This window comes from Penicillium robsamsonii, assembly GCF_028829455.1.
Source record: "Penicillium robsamsonii strain IBT 29466 chromosome Unknown utg000002l_segment0_segment0, whole genome shotgun sequence".
In the NCBI taxonomy this organism is placed as follows: domain Eukaryota; kingdom Fungi; phylum Ascomycota; class Eurotiomycetes; order Eurotiales; family Aspergillaceae; genus Penicillium; species Penicillium robsamsonii.
The window spans coordinates 3,534,506-3,555,394 of NW_026643220.1; the positions used below are offsets into that span (position 1 = coordinate 3,534,506).

At 47.9% G+C, this 20,889-nt stretch overlaps 11 protein-coding genes across 11 annotated transcripts; 5 read left to right on the forward strand and 6 right to left on the reverse strand.

Moving 5' to 3' along the window:
• Positions 1 to 392: 392 nt before the first annotated feature.
• On the reverse strand, positions 393 to 2,430 carry N7447_004581 (serine/threonine-protein kinase; the record flags this gene model as incomplete). Its single annotated transcript, XM_057228856.1, has 3 exons — positions 393 to 1,778; positions 1,831 to 2,046; positions 2,098 to 2,430. The coding sequence occupies 3 exons, from the start codon at positions 2,428 to 2,430 to the stop codon at positions 393 to 395; spliced, it is 1,935 nt and encodes a 644-aa protein (XP_057088197.1).
• A 438-nt stretch (positions 2,431 to 2,868) lies between these two features.
• N7447_004582 (uncharacterized protein) lies at positions 2,869 to 3,371 on the forward strand (the record flags this gene model as incomplete). The annotated part of the gene is made up of 2 exons (XM_057228857.1): positions 2,869 to 3,056; positions 3,128 to 3,371. The coding sequence occupies 2 exons, from the start codon at positions 2,869 to 2,871 to the stop codon at positions 3,369 to 3,371; spliced, it is 432 nt and encodes a 143-aa protein (XP_057088198.1).
• A 509-nt stretch (positions 3,372 to 3,880) lies between these two features.
• On the reverse strand, positions 3,881 to 5,480 carry N7447_004583 (T6SS phospholipase effector Tle1-like catalytic domain-containing protein; the record flags this gene model as incomplete). Its single annotated transcript, XM_057228858.1, has 2 exons — positions 3,881 to 5,247; positions 5,363 to 5,480. 2 exons carry the CDS (start codon positions 5,478 to 5,480, stop codon positions 3,881 to 3,883), a joined length of 1,485 nt encoding a protein of 494 aa, XP_057088199.1.
• A 1,863-nt stretch (positions 5,481 to 7,343) lies between these two features.
• Positions 7,344 to 8,742, reverse strand: N7447_004584 (uncharacterized protein; the record flags this gene model as incomplete). Its single annotated transcript, XM_057228859.1, has 2 exons — positions 7,344 to 8,543; positions 8,575 to 8,742. The coding sequence occupies 2 exons, from the start codon at positions 8,740 to 8,742 to the stop codon at positions 7,344 to 7,346; spliced, it is 1,368 nt and encodes a 455-aa protein (XP_057088200.1).
• A 750-nt stretch (positions 8,743 to 9,492) lies between these two features.
• N7447_004585 (putative MFS transporter) lies at positions 9,493 to 11,413 on the reverse strand (the record flags this gene model as incomplete). The annotated part of the gene is made up of 9 exons (XM_057228860.1): positions 9,493 to 9,748; positions 9,806 to 10,019; positions 10,073 to 10,177; positions 10,222 to 10,257; positions 10,316 to 10,611; positions 10,665 to 10,689; positions 10,744 to 10,913; positions 10,967 to 11,116; positions 11,199 to 11,413. The coding sequence occupies 9 exons, from the start codon at positions 11,411 to 11,413 to the stop codon at positions 9,493 to 9,495; spliced, it is 1,467 nt and encodes a 488-aa protein (XP_057088201.1).
• A 601-nt stretch (positions 11,414 to 12,014) lies between these two features.
• On the forward strand, positions 12,015 to 13,399 carry N7447_004586 (putative O-methyltransferase; the record flags this gene model as incomplete). Its single annotated transcript, XM_057228861.1, has 5 exons — positions 12,015 to 12,110; positions 12,161 to 12,308; positions 12,360 to 12,374; positions 12,436 to 12,562; positions 12,628 to 13,399. 5 exons carry the CDS (start codon positions 12,015 to 12,017, stop codon positions 13,397 to 13,399), a joined length of 1,158 nt encoding a protein of 385 aa, XP_057088202.1.
• A 791-nt stretch (positions 13,400 to 14,190) lies between these two features.
• N7447_004587 (uncharacterized protein) lies at positions 14,191 to 15,918 on the forward strand (the record flags this gene model as incomplete). The annotated part of the gene is made up of 7 exons (XM_057228862.1): positions 14,191 to 14,230; positions 14,271 to 14,326; positions 14,385 to 14,557; positions 14,609 to 14,879; positions 14,926 to 15,034; positions 15,091 to 15,427; positions 15,486 to 15,918. The coding sequence occupies 7 exons, from the start codon at positions 14,191 to 14,193 to the stop codon at positions 15,916 to 15,918; spliced, it is 1,419 nt and encodes a 472-aa protein (XP_057088203.1).
• A 619-nt stretch (positions 15,919 to 16,537) lies between these two features.
• N7447_004588 (uncharacterized protein) lies at positions 16,538 to 16,876 on the reverse strand (the record flags this gene model as incomplete). Its single annotated transcript, XM_057228863.1, has 1 exon — positions 16,538 to 16,876. One exon carries the CDS (start codon positions 16,874 to 16,876, stop codon positions 16,538 to 16,540), a length of 339 nt encoding a protein of 112 aa, XP_057088204.1.
• Positions 16,877 to 17,110: 234 nt separating this feature from the next.
• N7447_004589 (ankyrin repeat domain-containing protein) lies at positions 17,111 to 17,662 on the forward strand (the record flags this gene model as incomplete). Its single annotated transcript, XM_057228864.1, has 1 exon — positions 17,111 to 17,662. One exon carries the CDS (start codon positions 17,111 to 17,113, stop codon positions 17,660 to 17,662), a length of 552 nt encoding a protein of 183 aa, XP_057088205.1.
• A 1,123-nt stretch (positions 17,663 to 18,785) lies between these two features.
• On the forward strand, positions 18,786 to 20,044 carry N7447_004590 (uncharacterized protein; the record flags this gene model as incomplete). The annotated part of the gene is made up of 3 exons (XM_057228865.1): positions 18,786 to 19,251; positions 19,313 to 19,953; positions 20,006 to 20,044. 3 exons carry the CDS (start codon positions 18,786 to 18,788, stop codon positions 20,042 to 20,044), a joined length of 1,146 nt encoding a protein of 381 aa, XP_057088206.1.
• A 191-nt stretch (positions 20,045 to 20,235) lies between these two features.
• Positions 20,236 to 20,649, reverse strand: N7447_004591 (uncharacterized protein; the record flags this gene model as incomplete). Its single annotated transcript, XM_057228866.1, has 1 exon — positions 20,236 to 20,649. The coding sequence occupies one exon, from the start codon at positions 20,647 to 20,649 to the stop codon at positions 20,236 to 20,238; it is 414 nt and encodes a 137-aa protein (XP_057088207.1).
• Between the last annotated feature and the right edge of the window lie 240 nt (positions 20,650 to 20,889).

Here is a 20,889-nt window from a genome sequence, read left to right on the forward strand (position 1 = left end):
CCGTATTTTCTGATGTCTAGAAATCTAGAGACGTTGACGGATGCAATATGGCTTTGGTCTAAAAGTCACTTTCTCTGGTTATCGTCCTTTTTGATGAACCAGGCAGTAAAACTACAGAATTATAAATGCTCACCAATTATGTCCATAGTATCTGAACCTATTTCCGGATTTTAAGACAAAATCTGTACACAGCAGTGATCGTCGCCAAGAGATCGGGAGGCCTTAACGCGAGGCTTCAGCACAAAGGGACACTGAAAATAGAAATTATATTTGCTTTTTTTCAATCGATCAAAGTTTTTTTTTACCAAATGTCCTTAGGGCGAGAGGTCTACATAGAGACGTCTAAATGTATGGCTTTGAGGGAGATGATATTGACTAAATTGCTAGAGGGTTTAGAGAGGAGCTCGCATACGGGCCGCATCCATGTACTTTCTGGCCGCGACGGTTTCTTCATGATCATGGCCTAGCGTTTTTTCTCGCCCACGAAGAACTCGTCGGAACGTGTTCTCTGCCTCGATGTACCGTTTCTGACGATAGAGCGAGAGACCAAGCCAGTATGCAGAATTGAGTGTTTCTTCATGGTCATAGTCCAACACCTTTTCTCGCCCCTGAAGAGCTTGTCGGAACACAGTTTTTGCCTCATTGTACTTTTTCTGGCGATGAAGTGAGAGACCAAGGTAGTGTGCAGAGTAGAGGGTCTCTTTAGAATCATGACCTAGCACCTGCTCTCGCCCTTGAAGAGTCTGTCGGAACATCGTTTCTGCCTCTTTGTACTGACCGTTATTGTAGAGTGAATGACCAAGCCAGTGTGCAGATCTGAGTGTTTCTTCATGATTATGGCCTAACACATTCTTTCGCCCCCGGAGAGCTCGTCGAGACATCCTTACTGCCTCGTTGTACCGTTTCTGGCGGAAGAGCGAGAGACCAAGCCAGTGTGCAGAACGAAGTGTTTCTTCATGATCCTCGCCTAGCACCTTCTCTCGCCCCTGAAGAGCTTGTCGTAATATGGTTTCTGCCTCTTTGTACTGTTTCTGACGATAGAGCGAGACACCAGCCCGATGCTGACTTTCGAATTCTGTCGGGCGGGGCTCAGGGATCTCGACTTGACCTTGACCTTGCATAACGACTGGTACTGTAGTCCCCGGAGAAGGATGTACCTTCTCTTTCTGTGTCCTAATGGTCTTCCCATGGGTAGGGTTTACCGGATCCACCATGGTAGTTGAACTAGACATACCATGAAAGGCACCCTCCGGTGGTTCTAAGGAGAGCTTCGTAGTCCATGACGCAAACTCTTCGGTCATTATGGTGACTGGATAGGGAATTTGTGGCTCGTCTTCGGTAGCTTTCGTGGGCTCATGTGGGTGAGGTATGAGCGATTGTATCCAGGCACTTGACAAAGCAGAGGTGGCCGTCATTCGATCATTAGGATAAGGAGACATAAGGGAAAGCACAAAGTCGACACCTGGTTGACCAACACCAGCATTGGTAAGCATGGTGACTGGGAAGTCCAGCTGGGATTTGTAATTTGAAAGCGATCCAAGAGTCGGAAACGCAAGTTTCTTGGTGAACATCTCAAATACAATCTCTCCAAGAGCCCAGATATCAACGGCATAGGCACTGCCTCGCTCAACAAGGCCCCAGACTTCAGGGGCAATGTATCTTGGAGTACCCGCTATCGTCGTCGGTTTCCCATGGTGTTCTTCGATGCGTTTGGCGATACCAAAATCCGCGAGCTTGATCCACCACTTGTCTGGAGGGTGTGATTTTATAAGGATATTCTAGGCATTCACTTTAGTGAATTCTCTTCCGCCTTTTGAAAAGTAGACCTACATTTGGTTTTAAGTCTCGGTGAGCAAACCCATTGTCATGCATCATAGTCAGACCCTCGAGGATCTGGTATGCAATTTCTTTCGCCTCGGCTTCTGGTACTGGTGGTCTTTTCTGTAGATATACGAAAAGGTCCCCGACTTCGAGGTATTCCATGGCTATGAAGAGCTGGCCGGGTGCTTCGTACCATCCGAATGACTTGACAAAGCATCGTTCATACTACTTGAATCAGCACATCCTCTTATCATGAACATTCTTTTCGAGACTAACGCGAGGGTGTGAGAACTTGGCAATTGCCTCCAACTCACGATTGTAGTCGATCGACCCGGGTCGCTGATCTGTGTCAATCTGCTTGACTGCTCGGACTGCACCGTCTTGAGCTGAGGCCCCTGGCCCACCTTTAATGCGTGTCTCTAGCCAGACGCAACCATATCCACCACTTCCGATCCTTTTTTGCCGCTGCCAATGCTCCAATCTAGTCACAAGGCGCTGCCCAGACGTCGGGTCTGACTCCTGGTACTTATGGACTGTCTCTACTCTACAGTCTGGGAGGAAATATGTTTCCAGCTTCGAATCTCGAATGAGATCTGAAATTCGCGCCATTCTGGACGTTCCTCTGAGCAGCTCATACGTTGGTGGGTGCTTTTCCCCCGCTGTGGCTGAAAAGCAACCTAAACGACCCATGTCACCTGACATAATCGTGGCGCCCAAAGTGTCCGGCCTTATTCTTATTATATATCATGATAGATCACACATATAAGGTATAGCTGATTGAGCGGCTCGTATTGAGCCTACATCAGATTACATGTGTCTTGCCTCAGCCACGAGTATTCGTAGTAGCGGTCTAAAACTTGACCAACTATGAACATGGATGGACATGTATGGACTTGGGGTATCTTCCTGCTGCGTGCAATGTTTCAGTCAGATTTGTATACTTCATTCAACATGCAGAAACATATAAATAATGTGTTCTCTCATTGTGAATCTTTTATTCAATATCCACATCTCACAGTATACCATACATCCTTCTATCAAGTCAATATGAAGTTCACCATCTCCCTTCTTCTGGCTGCCAGTGCAGCCCTCGCCGTCCCTATCGTCGAGCGAGACAGCTCTATCCAAATCAGTGACTTCTGGGCCAGAGCTAGCGTTGTCTCCGCTACGATGCATTTTGTCGTGACTGATCCAAACTACCCGGAGGACACCCCTACCGACTGCAACCTGATGTGGTGAGTTCAATTTATTGAACAAGGCTTCCTTAACAATGGCAGATGTTAACTAATACGGTTTTTGGTACTAGGACATATGGATCTTCGCCCGAGAAAAGAGCTCGATGCAACAACAGTCAATACTTTATCCATTTCCCTGATGGTGCCGTGGACTTCAACCAGTTTACACTGGGACTGGAGAGGGTCTCAGGCCCGATTGCCGAGAACGGGCAGGTTTCACTCAGCTCGGGCACGGAGTGGTCTTGTGTGGACAATCCAGAGAGCGGCGTTCAGCTGAGCTGCTCGTATGATGGCGTTCTTAACATGCCCGTGTGAGGACATGAGGTGTCGCCTAGCAGTCAAGTCTGTGTGTGTTGCAAATTGAGGCTTCGGCTATATTGGTAGATATTATCAGTGCAATTCATGGATAGTTTCATACTCAGTAGCATTCATATAGTTGTATCTAGTCAATCTCATTGTAGTCCATTATCCACTGCGTGTCCTAAAGACCCAGTGTCAGGTGACTCTAAAAGAGGAAGGACCAAGGTCCTTCCTAGGAAAACTCGTCATCCTAGTGTAGAGAAACGATGTTGAGTAAAGGGCATGTAGTGTCTCTCTGTGACCTTGAAACCCATATCCGGAGTGGCAGAGGACACTAAATCGAGCCTTCTCTATTACTTGTGATTATCAATATGACATCAAGTTGGATAATTCCAGTACACACTGCAGGAATGGGAATATATATGACATTGAGAACCAATCCCGATATTATTATGATACAACGTCACAGCGACAAAATCTCTTCTCCCTGGAAATCCAACTTATTTGATCTCAACATCATCACACTACCTACGAACATACCTCTCCCTCACTGGATCACCTTCATGCGAGTGGACAGCCCAATTCCCAATTCCGATAGCGCCACCCATATCTCCCTCCAGCCCCGAGGAACCAAAGATCAAATTATTAGGACGGTAAGACGGGTCTGACTTCATACGCTGGATAGCAGAAACATGAATTCGGGCATTCACAGGGATATCACGAGTCCGGCCACGCGGCGGCGGCCACCGCACAGCCTTCCACGCTCCATCCGGCTGCGGTTCCAACCGTCGCAGGGGAAGATACTCCATCAAACGCCAGGAAAGAACGGAAGTCAACGGTAGACCGTTACCATACGCAAGGAGATCATGAATATGTCCTTTTGTGCCGGCTATATGAAGCGCCTCTAGATACTCCCTATGGGCTTTCGGTAATTCCGAGCTCCAGAGGTCCCTCTTCGAGTTCGAGGCAGCTTGCGAATCAAAGCCAGGATCGAATTCCTCAATACACTCGTGCTGTTTTAGCTTTCTCGGATCCAGTCGTAGTCCCGCGCGTCGCGCTTCTTGTACCATCCACACGAGAGGTGTGTGCGTTAATGGCCATGCCTCGCTAGATCCGAGATTCCACCCTCCACCTATGTCTGCGTGTCCACCGGGAAACCACATTTCTTCAATGTCCTGCATTTCATCGTCGTCCAATTCTGTCTCCCGTTTCTTACTCGGTGTGCTGATGTTTGGAATTTCTGGCAGAACAGGAGGTCCCGATGTGTGTTCGGAGCCATTGGTCGAGGTCCCTTTCGCGGGGTTCTTTTCATCTGAGGTTGTTCCACAAGCCCATTCATCTTTATGTGACCGCAGCAAAACCGGCCGGAACTTGATACGCCGTTCGTCAATGCTAACCGCATGTCGAACTACCTTGGCTGACGTGCTCCCGTCAACATTAACCTCAAAGTCCGCGATGCTATTAACCGCATCGAACATGCCCAAGAATTGCACACGAGCCATAGGCCGTGATAGTATCTCCCGACTGTCTTTCATGACTTGAAATGCCTTTCGCTTCGCTTCTCTGTCATTATCCGTCCGGCCAAGCTTCCACGACACAAACGCATCCCAGATAAATGGGACTACTTCTTCATTATCAGGTCCAAGAAGTCCGACATAATCGAGCATCTCATTCAAGAACTGCGCCGTGTATGCACCCCGTGAGAAGCCGAGAATGTACACCTTGGCGCCGGCTTGGTAGTGCCGCATGAGGAAGCGGTACCCGCCCAGAATGTGCCGATCGAAGGAACGACCCAGTGCAAGATTTAACGCTTTGCTATTATTCAGTCTGCCCTTTTTTTGGATCGTTGTGCTGGCCAGGGATCCCGGGGTGATGTCGGTGCCGATTCCCGCTGCTTGGGTTAGTATCCTTGCGGTTATCTGGGGGATACGCTCATACGTTGGTAGTAACATACTGACTTGCAGTTAGAAGACTTGTTTCGATGTTAATAGATGGTTAACTCTTACATTGCTCGTCAGACTTTTCTAACATGCGACAGATTCTCAAGACGTTGGTGTCGGTGCCGTCCGTGCGAAAGGTGTTTCCTGTGCCATCAAAGCATAGGACAAGTTGTCGGTCTGACATTGTTCAGTCTGCTTCCAGAGCCTTGGAAGGGTTCTCTTAGCATGGTTGGGGAAACTCGCATTTATGTGCTCGAGGCATTGTTTAGTGTTTGATCTGCCTTGTATTTCCCCACCCATCGGCATAGTACGGCGACGATCGTGGCGATCTTCGTCAATTAAGGAACCATCAAGTTGGCAGAAATGGCAAGGGAGAGTCGGCGGCACTAGTTCGCCGAATTAGGTGCCGTGCAGCTGATCTACATGGCCATTGCTTGTCGAGCTTTGAGCTTCAATTGGTGGCGACTTGGCGTGTGATCAGTCTGGACTATACTATTACCGTATACGGAGTGATATACTCCGAAAAGCAGCTATGCATTTTCTTTGTTGGGCAGGCGGATACCAGTATATTGAATAAAAGTATACCAAAGGAGTTAAGGCCGAGTTCTAAAGATCTCAAGGTGGATTCTCTACTGTCAATCGAAACCCCTTTTAGGCAGACTAGGACAGATCTATTTCCTTGAGATTCTCAAAACTTCCTCCCAAACTTCGCTTCCCTATAACATATATCTTTGATCCTCATCTTATAAGGAAGCCTTTCCAGAATAGTGAGGATGATAGAGATGTGCAAATCTGGAATGAGCCATTCATGTTTGCTTGCCAGATGTGCATGATCAGTGGTCAACAAAGCCACGATCATTTGGGGCAGCCATCTATAAGGCTACGACGAGGAACTCCATATCGACCCAGTCTTGACTGATGTCGTTGCCTTATCCGGTGTTGGGGTGGGTAGAAGACAAGATTTAACGCGCAGGACCGGCAGGCAGAGATGGCCTTCCATCTCTGACCGAGGAAGCACAAGCTATATGGCCTGGGGTAACCACCAATGCTGCTCATTATGATAAATACCTTGAGGCCAAACGCGCTGCAACAAGGAGAATTAATGGCCGAGTATTAAAATAAGGCGAAACCCTGCGGATAGCCATTGCGTTGGCAGTTGTGCTGTTTCATGTCTCCTCTTGGTAGGTTATATTGGAGTGGTATGTGGGAATAAATACGGCGCATTGTGCCACTAGACCACAGCAAAAACCATGATTCTTCTATGTGGCCTAGAGGCGCCATATCTGACGTTTGACATGGTACTCTATGCATCTTACATCTCCTGTAAATATGATGATGCAGGTGGTTGCACGTGCATTTATATATCAATAGCGAGCTTCGGGAAGCGATTAGGGATCTTAAATTGCGATACCGGGGACTTCAGGTACAGGAAGCTTCTCGTGAGCGCGATATCTATAAATACTACCCTAAATTTTGCTACACAAATGATAATGTAGTCACATATTAGCCCATATCTACGTTGTTTTATCAGAGAAGCATGCCCCAGGTCCGAAAGGCACAGCATCCAGTGGCTATTTCCTGAACTCTCGGGTTCGTTTAGCTACCGAGCTACAACTGTTTCTTTTAAACTACCCAGATTCATCTATATAAGATGGTAATATAGGTCAGACACCATGTGGATCGGGGTTTCATCCAAATTGCAGACAAATCCAGGCCCGCATATGTATTTGAAAAGTTTTTTTTTTTCAAAAAAAAATTTGTTATGATTGAAATATTGGTATCGCTAGGGATCAGTAGATGTAATGGAAATGAGAAACCAAAATGCGAATGGTCCAGCGACCAAATGTGTCGTCGGCAGACAATGCCAACACAAGCGCCATAGAAAAACGCCTCGCCAATGACTCTGCTTTGAAAACATGGAATCACCTTGTCCTCAAATGGGAGAATGAATACAATACCGAGTAAGAATAAGAAAAAAGAAAAAAGTTGATATATGTACAAGACCAAGGAGTAAGAAAATGGCTGAAGAGCAAATGTGAAAAAAAAATCAATCAAAGATGTATTGCACCTCATTGCATGAAGACTGGAATGCTTGGAGAAGCTTCTTCACACGAGGTGTAATCCACCCAGATTGTGTGCCATTTCTGGCAACACCCGCAAAGGTAGTAGAAGCATGTTTACATACACCTTCGGAGTGGTCAAATGAATATTGCAAGCAATCCTCATTGCGCGCGCAGACCTCTGCGCAAATATCCACTGTAGGAATCGTGCCAGCTGCAAAATCAATTATGATCTGAGAGAGGTTATCCCAATCATCGCGGGCCGAGAAAGTCCCATCGTATACGAATTTCTGGTAAACGTCCGCATGCAGCATAAGCGCGTTCTTCCCACTAGCAAAGAATGTCTGGTCAAACTCCCACATCTCCTCGATATCCGTCGGCGCCATGTGATGATACGAGATCACAGGGTAACACCATGGCTGCCGCCCGTATCCTTCGGAGAAATGGTCGATTTCCCACGGCCGTGACGTCATCATCATTGGCCAAGCCCAGGTCAGATCGACGTGCACATCGTGCAGCGCTCGTGCCAGCGCGCAGTCGCCCGCCCACTCGTGTGCGGTCATCGCTTCAAGATCTTCCTTTGCCCGTGTCAGGTAATCGTGCAGGAGGTTCATGGTCCATCTTGAGAGGACGATGCCCGCTCCGCCGTAGCCAAAAAGTGTGTCGCCAATTTGCATGGGGCTTCCCAGGTAGTATTGTCGATCTGGGTCAAGATGGCCCAGCCAGCTGATCAGGTTCGGCCATACCACGTAGGTATCGGCTTCGAGGAAGACATACCACTTGGCGTCTGGCATTACTTCTAATGCTTCCTCGATCATTGGGAGGAATTTCCATTTGTCGAGTTTCCAGCCAGGGTTGTTGACTTTGCCTAGTGGACCGTTTGTGTCATCGCCCCATTCTGCATCTGTTAAGCCTTCGCGTCCGACTTCTTGTAGACGACGGTAGATGTTGAATTCGGGCTCTTTTTCCATTGTTGCGGCGCTGATGTTGCGGAGGACGTCATATGTACGGACGCCGTCGATGGTTTCTTCGTAGTCGGAGAAGATGGCGAAGTGTGGGACGCATTGCAGTGTGGTGCGGAGGTGGATGGGAACTTTTTCGAGGGATTCAGTGGCGCCGGTTTTGATTACGACCATGACATCGTCGAGTGTGTGTAATAAGTGGCCGCATTTCTCCTCCACTGTCTCCTGTTTAGGGGGGGGGGGGAGGAGTTGTCACCGGCTTCTCGTCCCCTACCACAATCGTTTCCTCTCCGGCTTGAGGGATTTGTTCTGAGTTGTTCACGACTGACGGGTTGGATTCAGGCAGTCGAAAAAGATTGTATATCATGCAAAATGTAAGGATCGGAAAGACGACGAAGAGCCATCGTCGCGGAGAACTAGACATGGTCGGGTTGGCGCTCAGAGAATCTAAAGATCAAACAAGAATCGAGGCCATTCGGTTAACGAGCGCAAGGACAAGAAAAGACTGAAAAGATTGAAACAAATGCTTCATAAAACATAGCAAAAGGAAAAGAAAAAAAAAGGGTCAGCGATCGCTGTCCCTGATCCAAACCAGTTCGACCTCGGCGTCAACGGACAATCCATGAGCCGGTAGAACAGGCTTCATGATTCGGTCGAACCTCTGAACGGGGTAAACGGGGAAGCTTTGATGGGCCAATCGACAGGTTCATTGGGGACTGATCAACAACCACGCGGCACAGGAGCCAACTAGGCTGTGGCGTCTTTCAGACCGCTGCCCCACGGGAAGCGTCATCGGTTGCGGGACTTTGCATAGCGAGGCAATGATCGACTATGTATGGAGTAGAGTGTGTATGATTAGTGGGAATATTCAGGAGGTGAAGGTCGCATCAGGGGTCAGGTATCAAGTTTGAGATTGATGTCTCTTAATCTGTACTTAAAGTACGTCTGTAGTCCAACAGCTAGTTATGGCGTTAAAATAAATTAAGCATGAAACAGGGGCGTCGGACACGGGCGTGTTCGGATCGACCTAAAGGTAGCCTGGGGGATAAGGCACAAATAATCACGTGTGTTTTAAGTTGAGCACGAACCAACTTGAGATTGACGAGGCTCGTGTTGATCAACTCATATTGTCTATGTTTCAAAATACATCCCAATCATCACTCGTATATACAATTTAACCTTCAGCTTCAGCATCAACTCTCAAACGCCTTTTCCGTTCCCACAAGAACACAGGAGTGATGGTCAAAGCAACAGCGACACACACAACAACAGCCTGAATGCCAAAAACCAGCCCGAGCCCATTGCGCTGAATCCACGCAGGCTGGAAGTATCCCACCGCGAACCCGCCACAGGTGCGCCACATATTCAAAATGGCCGAGACACAGGTCGCCTGCTCCGGGTATTTTTCCAATGCATAAGATGAGATAGCACTGTGCACATGATGTTAGAAATACGCCACAATCCAACACACCCAAGTTGGAACTTACACAACCGTGGCAACCATGCCGATGTTCACCAGGATCCATCCAATGGCTATCCCAATCCAGTGCTTACCAAAATGCATGGTTAATCCGTAGGTGAGCAGACCGATTGTCATGCTACCTATCGGGATCCAGACGCCGTGGAGGCGGAGCTCGGTTTGCCAAGTTGAGTTATGGCGCTTGAAGATCCAGCCGTTGAAGAAGTGGCCAACCGCCCAGCCTAGCAAAATAGTAAGAACCTGGAGAGATAGGGGGTCCTGTGAGGATGCATACCACATAAAGCCCCAATCACGCCGGCGAATCGCATCGATGATGCCTCAATCGTGTCAAACAAGTATGGAGGGCTGTGCAGGAAGCTATCGATGGTGGTTGTGATTCCTACAGAGTCAGCGGGCAAAGATGGCATAGTGATGGTGACTTACCAATTGGCCAGGTAAATGTTACCAAGATAGCGATACCTGTTGACAAAAATCCTAGTCAGTGAGTGACATCGCAAAGGAACTCGGCCATACCCACCCGTCATTAACAACGGGAACTTGAACACATAGACCACGACTGTTCGGCACCAGTATCTCAACGTCGATCCCTTGGGAAGCAGTGTATTGCCAATTCCAAAATAAGACGCGAGACGCGACTGCTTGGTCATTCTTCCAGGCTCATGGTATGTCTCATAGCCGAAGAGGACCACCATAGCCGTGGACGCGCCATAGATGGCTGTTAGGACTCCGAAGGAGGTGCGCCAGTCTGATCCGGCGCCGATGTATCCTGCGATCGCGGGACCGAGGAATGGTCCGACGAGGAAGGTGGTGCCCCTATACTCAGTCAGCGCTACTCCCGTTAGATTTGTGGGTGGCAAGTCTCCTACCAAATATTGATCATGCGCGGCCATTCTGTTATCGCATCAGCATAAGTACTATCGAGACAATCCCAGAGAAAGGACTTACCAGCCGATGTATACATATCATGAATGATCGGAAGTCCAATTACCTGGGGCACTGTCCCAAACAGACCCTGTAAAGAGCGGAAAGCCGTGAAGGTAGACCAATCATTGGAGAGAGTAGCACCCAGCACCATGAACATGGTGATTACCTGAGGCCACAACCAGATAGGCAACCTATAGCTGTCAGTGAGATAGCTAACGTGGGCGAAAAGAGAGAACCAACTTACCGACCGTATGCTTCAATAAGTGGAACAACAAAGATTCCTCCAAACCCTTGCAGCAGAATTCCATAATTCATACTCGTCGCCGAGTGAGTGATTGAAATATTCCAATCCATGGCCTGCTCCGTGACTAGCGTTCCACCCCAGACCATAGCCCTACAAGAAGCTCAGTCAGAAAAAATTATCTATGCATACCACATCTGAGCTGACAGCGGCTTTATCGACTGGCCATACATACCCATCTGCCAACAATGAGCTCGTCATCAGCGATACAAAGAGCATGGTCTTTCGCGACGAAGGCCAATTCCTTGGGTTCAAGGGATCCTTGGTTTCAACCTCTGAATTGGAATCGCATTCCTTCGATCCCTGTGTCTCAGGCGATGACAACTCACTAACTGTCATATCGTGTGTAGAGTAGACAGGGGAGGGTTTCTCCATGGAGGGGTTCACCATTGTGCCTGTATGTATAGGTTGTAGACCCGAAACAACTTGAGTCAGGTAAGGAGATGAAGATCCTTTTTCTTTTCTTTTTTTTTGTAACTAGGCATTGCATTTTTACACATGGAACTCGCGTGGCTTTTGTTTCATACCTTAGCTTGGAACTATAGTTTGGAGATATCCATATTTCCGACTTTGGACATGTTAGACAGTCTCCGGGATCTACTCCGTATGGATGTATCATAAAGGTAAATTAAGACACCCTTGACCCCTTCGCCTTTCGGTTCGAAATCCTTTTGTTTGCTAGTTCTTTTTAGTTCTTGTCTTGCCGTGTTTTGGGCGTAATAACCCTTGCGCATACCTAGCCTCATATTAGACCAATGAAAGCACATTAATCCTATATTAATTCTCCATCATGGATCATGCATTAGTGTATTGTAACCTACTAGTATTCCATAAAATATCTACGCATTTATTTTCATGCCGGAAATCGTGCCGGATCCATATGTCGTACATGTACATATCCGAATGTGGATATCTAGAAAGTATGGAGCATACAGAGTATACAAACATATAACACCTCCCCTAATTTTCCTATCACACTCTTCCAATCCCAATGTCTTTTCTAACCCGACTAGCCAGTCTATTGGGCCTATCATCCCCGGCCCCCGTTGCACCCCCAGGGGCCACCCTCGCAGCAACCGTTACAACAGTGAGTATGACAAACCCGGCAGGCAAGTTGTCTATCTAATTCGGTCACAGCCTGCCTCATTGGGTTTTGTTCCGGTCGCAATTCACTTTGATCTCTTTAATATCCTCGCGAGTCATGGCGGACCCGCGACGGCTGATGAAGTCTCGGTGACCTGCAATGCACGTATTAAAGCCCGAGCAAAGGATGAGCCTAGACTGAGTAGGTGTTTGAGCCCGAATGCCTAGCTGTTATATTGACAAATTAATATAGGTACCAGATTAGCCTGTAAGCATGCCTGATTTGCTATGGTTGCATAGCAAGCAGTATCCAAATATTAATTTCGCAGCGGACACCCTATACATCATGGCTGGACTCGGTCTAGTCGACCGCGTGGCCGAGGACTGCTTCATAGCAAATGCCATCACGAACCACATGGTCGCCATGCCATCCGCCCAGCATGGCGCACTACACTTGTCAGTTTCCCATGTCCTTCCATTCCGGAAACTAGTATAATCTTCCATACTAACCCCTCACCTAGCACCACGGAAGGCTTAATGGCCGGTGCATTCTTGATGAAAAAGCTCCAGGACACTCGCTTTGCCTACCCCTTCGCCGATGCAGACGGCCCCTTGCAATATGCCTATCGGCTAATGGGGCAGTCCGAGTTGGCAGAGAAGCACACATACTCGATCATGGAGACCCAGGGTCGCATGGATAGTTTCAATCATTTCATGGTCGGCAAATTCCTGAAATTCGGGACCTTTCCCGAACGGGTCAAGTCTATGGGCTATGATTTAGATGGTGCATTAGCGGGTGGCGCTACCACCGGCTCCCCTACGGTGGTCGATATTGGGGGCGGTCGTGGCGAGCTCCTCCTTGAGGTCCAGGCCGCGTACCCACATCTTGGCGCGGAGGATTTGATCGTACAAGAGTTCAACGCCGATATCGATGATGTTCCCGGTGTGGGTCTTATGAATTGGAATTACAAGGAGGCTGAACAGCCCGTTCATGGTGCCTGTGTTTACGCCCTGCAGCATATCTTGCATAATTTGCCTGATTTGGATGCCGTGGCATTGTTGCAGAAGATTTCGCGTGCCATGGCGCCTGGTTCGCGAATTTTGATCATTGAGTATGCGAAAAATTTGACCTATACTTCGCTCCATGCAAGTATGATTGCGTTGTATGGGGGCCGAGAGAGGAGTTCGGTGGAGTGGAAGCAGATGGCGGGTCTATCGGGGCTGCAAGTGACATTTGAGATTTATGTTAGGGCTGGGGAATCATTGGTTGAGATGAGAAAGGCAGATTGTTAGTTGATAGTGTTAATTCATTCATTGTGATATATCATTTTAGCCCCCATACACCTCACAAATCCCATCTCCCGAACACCCTTGACTTACCTGAATCTTATATTGTTTTTTAATCACGCAAACTGCTAGCGTCTTGAGATCCTTGTAAATCCTGATCTTAGAATGGAATCATTCCACATGGCGTATTTTCTTTTTCTAGATCCTTGTCATATCCCTTGTTACTCCGTACATGCATGGAAACTGCATGGCTTTCCCCCTTTCCCCAAGGGATATGACTGTGTCCAATCCACATGGCAATGCGAACCTGTCAATTGTCAGATCAACAGATCAAAATTTTCGAACACGCGGAGTAACCACGCGAGCTTGACTCCTGTCATAATACACGACCTCGGGTTTAATACAACATACGCCATATTCAAATGCACAGCTCGCTTCGCTTGACCTTGGTATTGTTCTCTCAATTCCCTTTACATTACATCCCTTGTTTCCTCTCGTTTCGTTCTTACTATCCGCATCCTTCCCAATAGGCGAGAGTTTAAGCAGAGTTCTGACCTGTAAATCGGTTCGAGGGATCTTGGGGGTTCGTTTCCGAGAACCTGCACAGGACTTGGAATGACTCGCATACTGCTAGTTATTTGGCTTCTGATCTATCTGATTGACTCCCCCTCCCCCGCACATCGATCTATGTCAATGAGGACTTGAAATACTTGAAATTGACACCCTCGCGCTGTAATAGAGAATCTAGTGAATACTAGGCTGCTTGCCACATCTAGTCCTTGTGTTTTATCCTCATCATGAATATTCCAAAACCTGTGGAGGGCGATGTGGACATTGGTATGTTTACCGCAGGGCAGCGCCAAACCAATGGACCTAGACGATCGTGTATTGACACAGATGTTTACAGGAACTGGCACATTTCAGGCTTGCTGGGTATACTGTCAATCCTTATAGATTACCTCTACATGTGTTGATACTAATTCTCGAGCAGGTCCTCACATCCATTGTCGGCGCGGCATTGTTGTTCCGCTATGCCGTCAAAGTCTGGGTGCGTTGGGCTTTGCCGCAGGTCACGGCACCCGAGCGAATCTGGGGTTTAGAGGATTTGTTCTTCCTCGTGGCTTGGGGTTTTGATATCACCCATATGATATTTATTCAGCTGAGGTGAGATCGACTTGTGTCGTTGCTTCCATGCCAGCCATTGACTCGGTCTAGTGCGAACTGGGGCCTCGGGAGGCATTTTTTCTACTTAACTGGTGAAGAGCGTCTTAATGCCATGAAATGGGACTTCATTTCACAGCCATTGGCTGTCACTTCGGCTATGATCTCCCGTGCAGGCATGATGTGGTTTCTTCTGACCTGCTTTGCAGCAAGTGACAAGAAGATTCGCAAATCTATTATCATCTGTGCTGTTGTTCAAGTCGTCGTCAATATGGTTACCATTGTCCAGATCATTGTCCAGTGCGGACCAAACCCATATCAAACGGTTAGTAATTCTTCTTGGTCCTCGATTCATTCTAATCCCCTCGCAGACTGATCGAGTACAATATTTCCACTATATGTGGACACCACTCCCTGAAGATGGCTCCGTCAAGTGCCAATCACCGGCTGTCCAGACAACTATCGGGTTTGTGCAAGGAGGTATGTTAAATTATAATACTTTCAGCTTAGATTGAGGCTAATCTTATTTCCTACAGGATTCAACACCGCCATCGATTTTTTTCTCGCCGTGCTCGCTGCCGTTGAACTGTGGCAATTCTTCTTACGAACACTCCACCGTAACCCAAACATGACATTCTGGTCCCAATTCTGCAAAATCAGTGGCACCGTCCGATCCCGCCGGGTCTGGCAGACCATCACTCTCAGCGGACCACTGATCCTCTCCGGCTGTGCTTCCATTGTAAAGACCTATGTGGGTAGACTGTCTATCTCCCTGGCTTATACGGATGCTAATATAATTTACCAGAAACTCAAATCCCTCGGTGACAGACAGGACTTCACGTATAACATCGTGACCTTTGTTCTCTGGGTAAAGTAAGCACAACTACCATCTCTCCACCCAGCCCCGAATACTTTTCACTAACAACCCCAGAATTGAAAACTACAGTATCCTTCTCGCCTCCTGCGCCCCAGTAGCCCGTCTCTTCCTCCGCTCCTTCGTTGACCGCAAACGCGAAGGCCGCACTCACGGCTACTGGTCTCGCACTCCGTCGAGTGGCAATGAGCCTAGCACGGAGCTGAAATGTCGCGCTAATTTGAAGGGCCAATGGCTAGATTCGAGGACAGGGACCAATATGACCAATGCCGGTATTCACGATGGGGAGAATTCAGCGACTCGGTGGAATGGGCATGAGCGCTCGAGCCATCAGGTTTCAGAGGCGGAGATGCTAAAGCAGCTTGAAGATGGATTTGTTACTATCAAGACAGATATTGTTATTCAGGTTGATGATAGGCGGTCGACTTCTTCGGGTGGGACGAGGTTGTTACCTGGTGGAGGTGAGGCCCATTCTGGGGGCTTTCATTGAGATACGGCATATAGATCTACGGTATATAACAAGTGCTTGAATAACTACCCTGATTGGTCAAGTCTTGTACTTTCAATCCCCAAAACTAGGGTATAGCGATACTTTATCTCGTACGCGGTAGCTCTGCCGAGGATCTGAGCCCGCGACTTGACTCACATTACCATATGCATGTGAATATAACATGCAAAGGGGCTTGGATTCAAATCAAATTCCATAAACAACCTTTATTCACCATGTATCTCCCAACAGAGATTCTGTTTGTAATAATCTAAGCCGTGGTAGATGCCCTCCCAATTCACAATGTAGTCAATCTGAGTCTCGTCAATAGGATGTCAAAAAGAAATATCCCTCTCCCTCTTCCCTCTTACACACGAACCATTAACCAAACCTACCAGGTGCATTCGACTCCGAGATAATGACCCAACCCATCCATAGCCCGCGCTTAGGAAGCGACGGCTTCGGATTCGGACGGCGCACTGAATGTTATTACGGCCATTCTCTCGGCGAGCGCAGCCTATGGTGGTTCAAGTTCCCGCGCCGCTTTCAACTCGAGTACCTGCGCGAGAAAGTCAATGAATACCCACGCGAAGAGTGTAGATTTTCCTTGTACGTGCAGAAGCTACTTGACCTGCACACTGTAGAGGAGGAATAGCTTCCCGTTGGTAAGGTGATTGAGGCTTGGCTGTGCGGGAAGTATTCCTGCATTGGCAATTACCTTGATCCGGCTAGTTATGAGGATCACCTGAATAATATGCTGGGTTGGGATTTTAGGGGTAAAGAGGAGTGGTTGGGGCATGTTGGGGAGCTGTTGCTGATTATTTTGGCGACTTGTGCTATTGTCGGGGATGATACGGTGAGGTTGCAGGCTGTTCTTGACCGGTGTGAGTGGTTGCAGCTTTCTCCTAATCACGTTTTGGGGACGAATGTGGACCGGTTTGGTGATATTTGCAGGCTGCATGTTGCTGCTAGGTATGCGTCGGCGGATATTGCTAGGGTGATGGTTAAAAATAATTGCGGTATGTATTTTAGGGCCTCTAGCTATAACACCATAAGTCTGTTGTCCATGGCGACGCGCAACGAGAATCGGGAGAGATTGGGGATTTGGATTAAATATATTTAAAGGTCTGACCCTGGTTGGATCCAGTGGTTGGGTGTGGCTGTCAGAGATGGGATTCGGAATCGGAAGTTTGATATGGTGGAGTTTATTGACCAGGAGTCTGGCCCTGACTTCGGAGAGCCCAAGACTAAGCTACCCTTTGAAAGTTTTTTCCAGGACGCCATTGCCAGGACGGATCTTGATACGGCACGAGAACTGCTTGACAGAGGTGGTTTCGATATCAATATGAAAACCGAACAGTGTCCCTACGGTGCATTCCTTACGACATTGTCTGACAAGCCTCCGAGCCTGCCGATTATCAACCTCCTTAGGGTCAATGGTGCTAATCCCAACGAGTACCACCCCAGAACAGACAGACTGCCGTTGCATGTTGCAGTCAGGGGTGCAGATGTTGAATTGGTGAAGCTGCTGGTGGAGTACGGTGCCGGTATCTACGAGGCATCTCTTTTTCCTACGAGGCGAGGTATGCTGCCTCTGCTATTTTCGGCAGCCCAGGCAGGATCTCTTCTATTGATCGAATTTCTTCTCGAGAATAGGGTAGATACTCCTTTTGTGTGGGAACGGAAAAGGTGGGAGCTGAGGGGAGTTACGGTGCCGGTGGCGAATGACGAGAGAGCCTTCATCTGATCCCACGTGGGGAGACACGTGGGTTGTATATCCTTGTCATACGGTTAGCTGGGAGGTCCATGGTATGCATGATATGAACAAATTGTACGATGTTGGGAGTATGTTGCTTCGAGTGATATATGGATATATATATACCTTGGACCCACGAGTGATGGTAACTAACTCCACATATATGATAACCTATGATTAAACTAGGTTAACCAGTGGTTTGAATGTACAAGAAAGAGGTGGAATAATGAAAATCAATACCACTACATACATTTGGAGAGAAAATGTACACATCATACGTAGCTTCTCATTAGGCTAAGCATTCCCAGATAATACCATTATTGCCAGCCTCATTCATCAATTGGCCCGAGTGGTCGAACAGTTTCCTGGTCTAGCGGTTATGATTTTCCGTTAACAAATGCGACTAGCAGATGTTCCGGAAAGGTTCTGGGTTCGATTCCCAGGGAAACTATTTTTTTCATATAAGATATTTTTGCATGTTAACTAACTAGTTACTAGCAAAGGTATTTTATCCTTTTTTTCCCCGTGCTGGGGCTAACGTTATTTGCTTAGTTACTTAACTAATCTACATTGGATAATGCCATGCTTTAAATCGATCCAATGGAACCGAATTCAAAAAGTACCGGACTACCATTACAGTAAAGGGGGTTAAAACAAGCAAACTCAGATAGCTTTGAAATAAGTACAAATTGTACTCTTAGAATTTGTAGATTTTGCCAAGTTTGCTTTATTCTTTCTATTCCTAGGTTATGTGTACTCTGATGAAAAAAAGAAACATAAAAAAGAAATGCTCACACTCGGAGTCGAACCGAGGATCTCATCATTACTAGTGATGCGCTTTACCACTAAGCCATGCGAGCAGTTGATGTATGTAGTTGGGTTATAAAAAATTATAGGCCAAAACCAAATTATCAACAAAGTGATCCCCACGGTTGATTCAACTGTAAAGAGAGGCCTGAATACACATTCTCCTGTGTGTAGACTTGTTTCAGTTTTCAACCTGCAAATACAAAATTCCCATTCACACCCAAATCTAACATGGATCAATGATATAACCATCACGTGCGCCTATCATACTCTCCACCGCGCGTTCAATAGCTTCCACCCTCCAACAATGCCGCCCAACAAACCATTCCCCTACCGACGGAGCTCCAATGCCTCGGAAGATGACTTTTTCGACATTCCCGACGAACCATGTCTCTCCATAGTCAAGCGCCAACTACGACATGTCCGAACATGGGTCACAGTCGCCATTATCGTCCTGTTTATCCTGTGGCAACGCCGTGAACGTCCTCCGCCACCGCCCCTACCGCATATCCACTACGACGAGGTCGACTGGTCGCGCTTTGCCTATACCCAGTACGCAACAAATGAAGTTTACATGTGTAATTGCCTGATGGTCTTCGAGGCCCTGGAAAGACTCGGCAGCAAGGCGGAACGCGTGCTGTTTTACCCCGAAGAGTGGGACCTCGTTGTCGAGGATGAGTTTGATCGTGTCAGCCAGTTACTACTCGACGCTAAACACAAGTACAAGGTGATGCTGATCCCGATCAAGATTGAGGGAATTCAGGATGGATCGGGTGAGTTGGCCTGGAACTGACTCGGCTGATTGAACACACCCACTTACACTCGTTTTCATAGGTTCCGGTTCCCAGGCTTCATGGGATACTAGTACCGCCAAGCTCATGGCCTTTGGCGAGCACGAATACGACCGCGTCATCCACCTCGACTCGGACGTGATCCTCCTCCAGACAATGGACGAGCTCTTCTTCCTCCCGCCTACCACTGCCGCCATGCCACGGGCCTACTGGCTTCTCCCGGACAAAATGCTCTCATCACTGTTGGTCGTCATTGAACCCTCTCTCCGCGAATACCTTGCCTTGACCGAGACTACCACGCTCGCTCAGAACGGTCAAGTCGATATAAACCTGACGGAACACCGGTATGATATGGAGCTGTTGAACGGGCGGTACGGGGACTCGGCGATGGTCCTCCCGCATCGGCAGTACGGTTTATTGACCGGCGAGTTCCGGAAGAAAGACCATCGCAATTTCCTGGGGAATGATGATGAGGTCTGGGATCCTGATCGTATCCTGGCGCAGGCTAAGTTTGTGCACTTTTCAGATTGGCCACTGCCGAAGCCGTGGATTATGTGGCCGCAGGAAATGTTGGCGGCCGAGCAGCCCAAGTGTGATAATAACCCTGGCACGCCGCAGGAGAGTGGATGCCGGGATCGGGAGATCTGGAAGATGCTCTATGATAAATATCGGAGACAACGAAAGGTATGTCTATCTATGGGGGATTGGGATGAATTGGCTTGCTAACTCGGTGTAGGATGTTTGCAAGCTGCTCAGTTATCCAGCGCCGATTTAGTGGAAACACTTTCCTAATTATATACATATGTAGCATAGGTAGATGGCGTTTGGGATATTAGTTCGGTACGGGAATGAATGACTTGATGACATAGTTCACGATTACTGTATCGGTATCAAAATTCAATTGGATATCTTAGGAAGTAGAAGTACAGAACACCCAAACACCACGAATGCCACTTCATTAAGACATCAAGCATACCCCATCCCCCTCCTCCACCAATTCCAGACCCCCCTCTTCGCCATGATGCCCCCAAACTCCTTGACACTCTCTACCTCATCCAATCCCAACGGGAGATCCAGCTCTTTCCCGTTTTTCTTCTCCCCATTCCCGTTCCCAGTCCCTTGTTTTCCACCTTCCCCCTCCTCCTCCACAACCCCGGGCCTTGTCACCAACTGGAAATCCTTATATCGTAGGCGGCGTACAACATCTACCCAGCTCTCCACCGGCTCCTTCCCGCCCTCCACGTACATGATCCCCGGACATCCGCCGGAGCGTAGGAGCACGGCGCATTGGTGTGTGTCTGCGGCGCGTTTGAGGGCGGCTACTTTTTTGCGGGAGGTTATGTGGTGGGTGCGGATTAAGGCGTTGTAGAGGATTTGCATTTTTGGGTAGGAAGAGGGAGAGAGAGGGGGAGGAAGTTGAGGCTGGAGTTAGGAGCTTGGCTGGAGCTTGTGGGGCGCTAGACTGGATTGGGAAATTGGAATGGGAATATGATTTTGGAGATGAAAGAGGTTGCTGGTACTAATCTTACGACAAAAGTTGATATTGTGCCTTTTGTGATCTTTGATCTGATCATTTACATTCTGTCAAAAATGAACATATTTTTAAACCAGACCCCTTAG